Below are 4367 nucleotides of genomic sequence, written 5' to 3' on the forward strand. Positions count from 1 at the left end.
CACAAGAAACAGCAAGTGCAAATGCCCTGAGACATAAGAAGGCCCAACAGCAGGGAGGGAGTGTGGCTGTGGGCGAGGTGTCCTAGAAGAAGAGTCTAGGAGGCAGCACAGGCTGTTCACCTGGACGTCTCAGGCCATTGTACAGTTATTCTGAATGAATGCAGAACTGCTGCGGGGGTTGAGCCCAGGGGTGACACAGTCACATTTAACTTACATTCTGACTTGTGTTTGAAGAGACTCATTCTGGTGGCTGTGTTGAGGAAGGGCCGAGAAGAGATTGCAGGGGGTCAAAGGCAGACACAGGGCCACTATGAGAAGGTGACACAGTCACACTGGTGGCTGGCCCAGGTGGCAGCAGTGCAGGTGGGGCAGGGGTCCCTTCCTGAGTATTTTGAAGGGTGTGACAGAAAAAGAGCCCTGGACATGCCTCAAAGTCTGAGCAACATTGGAGTTGCCTTCAGCTGGAGAGGAGAGACTGTGGGCAGAGCAGGTTTGGGGGAAAATAGCAAAGGTTTGCTTTGGGGCATATTGAGCTTGTGGTCGCCATCATATAGCCACGTGGAGAAGGTGAATCTGCAATTCATGGAGAAGTCTGGGCTGAAGATATCAGGAAATGTGATCGCAACCCTTCCAGCAATGCGATGGGGCTGCGACTGTGTGCACCGAAGTTGGGGCATTTGCATCCCTTGTTGTTTTAGATGCAGCAGATGCACTTTCCTTCGGAGAGAAACCTGTACTCCTTCCAAACTCCACCTCTCATATTCCAAACGATTTCCATTCCAGATCACGTCTATGGAGAGCAACTTGAAGACCATAGAGGAGGAGAACAAGCTCATAGAACAGAACAACGAGAGTCTGCTGAAGGAGCTGGCCGGCCTGAGCCAGGCCCTCATCTCCAGCCTCGCCGACATTCAGCTTCCGCAGATGGTAAGTTGGGGGCCAGAACGTTGCTGTTCCCTCACAAGCATTTGCTGTGTCACTGTGCAGTACCCAGGGGCTGCCAGTGCAAAGTGCTCGAGGACACCTGTCACCAGCCGTAGAGTTACCACACTTCACCCAGCTCTGACGTGCAATAATAATCTCCCTCACTGGGAACGTGGTAGATACACATATTTAAATTATATTAAGGCCAAGGATTTTTTTAAAGGCCAAGGCCATTTAAAGATGAAAGTTTATTTAAAGCTTGTTTTATAATGTAATATGAATGTTGGAGGCCAGAGCTTCCTCACTGAAAATATATTTCTGAGTAGAAGTTTCCAGGCTTGCAGAATCTGAGATCCAACCATCAGTATCATCCACCAACACGAGAACTGTAAAAAAAAAAGTCTAACTCCCTGTAGACTTGGTGCTTTCTTTATACTAGAGTATAAAGAACATACTTCAGTTCTCCTCATATAGAATAAAAAGCACATAAGTGAGCAAGGAATCCTTATTTCCAAAATCTAAATGTATATTTTAGGTATGCAACTATTTAGAATTCGTAGAAAATCAGATTTTTTAAAGATTTTCACGATTATAAATAAATCTTCGGAGGAAGGGTTTGCTTTGTTGAATACTTTAAAATTCCTCAGAGCCTGCATTCTTGACGTTTTCTAAGTTGCCAATTTTATATATAAAATGGTTTTAAAAAGCAGCAATGTAATGAGGAAATATAATTGATTTTCTTGAAGCTATAAATCCCTCAGTTTACCTGACTTCCCAGCACAGAGCCCTCATCCTAATTCCAAATATGTCTCTTGACCAAAAACTAAATTAATAATGTAATAATGAGTAAATAAATTATTACTCTATGGCTAGTATTAAGGTAATTATTGGATATTTGTGTAACAATCTTTATTAACATTTGTCTGACTCATACTTCAAATGTGTATTGCTTAATATTTTTTTCTTCACCAGTGCCATTAAGAAAAGTAGGCACCATATAAGATACTTGTACCTTGTGCAGGTTAGAGATGGTCACATGAAATATTCACCAGGGCACCAGAGAGTAAGCACGGGGACTCCCACTCTGTAGCTGGGGAAGCCAAAGCCCAGGGAGTTTACGTAACTGGATCAAGTCAGACAGGCCTGGCTTTACAGCTTGGCCTTTGTCCTCTCTGTCACCTGAATCCTATTCCAATTCCATGATTCTCCAAGAAGCTCATGGCCCAGCAAATGCAGAAACTAATGGAAACAGAAAATCATGACTGGACAATACTGATATCTTAGATCACTACTTTGCTAAGCACAACCAAATAATCTTCAAATTTAGAAAGTTTATCTTCTAAGTCGCAGCAAAAACAATAATATCTGATATATCTATAGTATTAAGACCTTTTAAAAGTCCTTTTGTCCAAGTACCTTGTGCAGCAAGACAGGCAAATGTCATGTGTTTTAAAAAGGTGGGAGAATGGAGGCACCAAAGATGGTCAGGCCACGTGCGTGCCCTCTGCACCCTCCCCCACTCCTGCAGCTGACACCCCCAGAGCGCGTCCTCTGCACCCTGCTCCACTCCTGCAGCTGACACCCCCAGAGCGTGTCCTCTGCACCCTGCTCCACTCCTGCAGCTGACACCCCCAGAGCGTGTCCTCCTTGAAGCCTCACATTAGGCCAAGGAGACACCAAAACACAACAAACGAATGAGGGATGAACAAATCTTGACTGTGTAAAACTGATATTCTACCTGAAGAGATAGAGAAATTCAAATAAATAAATATAATTATATAATAATATAATACAAATATATATATATATATATATATATANATGTATATTTTAGGTATGCAACTATTTAGAATTCGTAGAAAATCAGATTTTTTAAAGATTTTCACGATTATAAATAAATCTTCGGAGGAAGGGTTTGCTTTGTTGAATACTTTAAAATTCCTCAGAGCCTGCATTCTTGACGTTTTCTAAGCTGCCAATTTTATATATAAAATGGTTTTAAAAAGCAGCAATGTAATGAGGAAATATAATTGATTTTCTTGAAGCTATAAATCCCTCAGTTTACCTGACTTCCCAGCACAGAGCCCTCATCCTAATTCCAAATATGTCTCTTGACCAAAAACTAAATTAATAATGTAATAATGAGTAAATAAATTATTACTCTATGGCTAGTATTAAGGTAATTATTGGATATTTGTGTAACAATCTTTATTAACATTTGTCTGACTCATACTTCAAATGTGTATTGCTTAATATTTTTTTCTTCACCAGTGCCATTAAGAAAAGTAGGCACCATATAAGATACTTGTACCTTGTGCAGGTTAGAGCTGGTCACATGAATTGTTCACCAGGGCACCAGAGAGTAAGCACGGGGACTCCCACTCTGTAGCTGGGGAAGCCAAAGCCCAGGGAGTTTACGTAACTGGATCAAGTCAGACGGGCCTGGCTTTACAGCTTGGCCTTTGTCCTCTCTGTCATCTGAATCCTATTCCAATTCCATGATTCTCCAAGAAGCTCATGGCCCAGCAAAGGCAGAAACTAATGGAAACAGAAAATCATGACTGGACAATACTGATATCTTAGATCACTACTTTGCTAAGCACAACCAAATAATCTTCAAATTTAGAAAGTTTATCTTCTAAGTCGCAGCAAAAACAATAATATCTGATATATCTATAGTATTAAGACCTTTTAAAAGTCCTTTTGTCCAAGTACCTTGTGCAGCAAGACAGGCAAATGTCATGTGTTTTAAAAAGGTGGGAGAATGGAGGCACCAAAGATGGTCAGGCCACGTGTGTGCCCTCTGCACCCTCCCCCACTCCTGCAGCTGACACCCCCAGAGCGCGTCCTCTGCACCCTCCCCCACTCCTGCAGCTGACACCCCCAGAGCGTGTCCTCTGCACCCTGCTCCACTCCTGCAGCTGACACCCCCAGAGCGTGTCCTCTGCACCCTGCTCCACTCCTGCAGCTGACACCCCCAGAGCGTGTCCTCTGCACCCTGCTCCACTCCTGCAGCTGACACCCCCAGAGCGTGTCCTCTGCACCCTGCTCCACTCCTGCAGCTGACACCCCCAGAGCGTGTCCTCTGCACCCTGCTCCACTCCTGCAGCTGACACCCCCAGAGCGTGTCCTCTGCACCCTGCTCCACTCCTGCAGCTGACACCCCCAGAGCGTGTCCTCTGCACCCTGCTCCACTCCTGCAGCTGACACCCCCAGAGCGTGTCCTCTGCACCCTGCTCCACTCCTGCAGCTGACACCCCCAGAGCGCGTCCTCTGCACCCTCCCCCACTCCTGCAGCTGACACCCCCAGAGCGTGTCCTCCTTGAAGCCTCACATTAGGCCAAGGAGACACCAAAACACAACAAACGAATGAGGGATGAACAAATCTTGACTGTGTAAAACTGATATTCTACCTGAAGAGATACAGAAATTCAAATAAATAA

General features: G+C 44.4%; 1 protein-coding gene across 1 annotated transcript in view; it reads left to right on the plus strand.

The window, feature by feature from the left end:
* Positions 1-234: 234 nt before the first annotated feature.
* Positions 235-4367, plus strand: part of LOC103601634 (suppression of tumorigenicity 18 protein-like) — a gene marked incomplete at its 5' end in the record, with an annotated part of 5947 nt that continues 1814 nt past the window's right edge. The window contains 2 exons of the mRNA XM_008586061.1: positions 235-363; positions 784-927. Of these exons, the coding sequence (XP_008584283.1) occupies positions 235-363; positions 784-927 (273 nt within the window). The remainder of the gene's footprint in view (positions 364-783; positions 928-4367) is intronic.

Source organism: Galeopterus variegatus, unplaced genomic scaffold (assembly GCF_000696425.1).
Source record: "Galeopterus variegatus unplaced genomic scaffold, G_variegatus-3.0.2 Scaffold3816, whole genome shotgun sequence".
NCBI classification, from domain to species: Eukaryota; Metazoa; Chordata; class Mammalia; order Dermoptera; family Cynocephalidae; genus Galeopterus; species Galeopterus variegatus.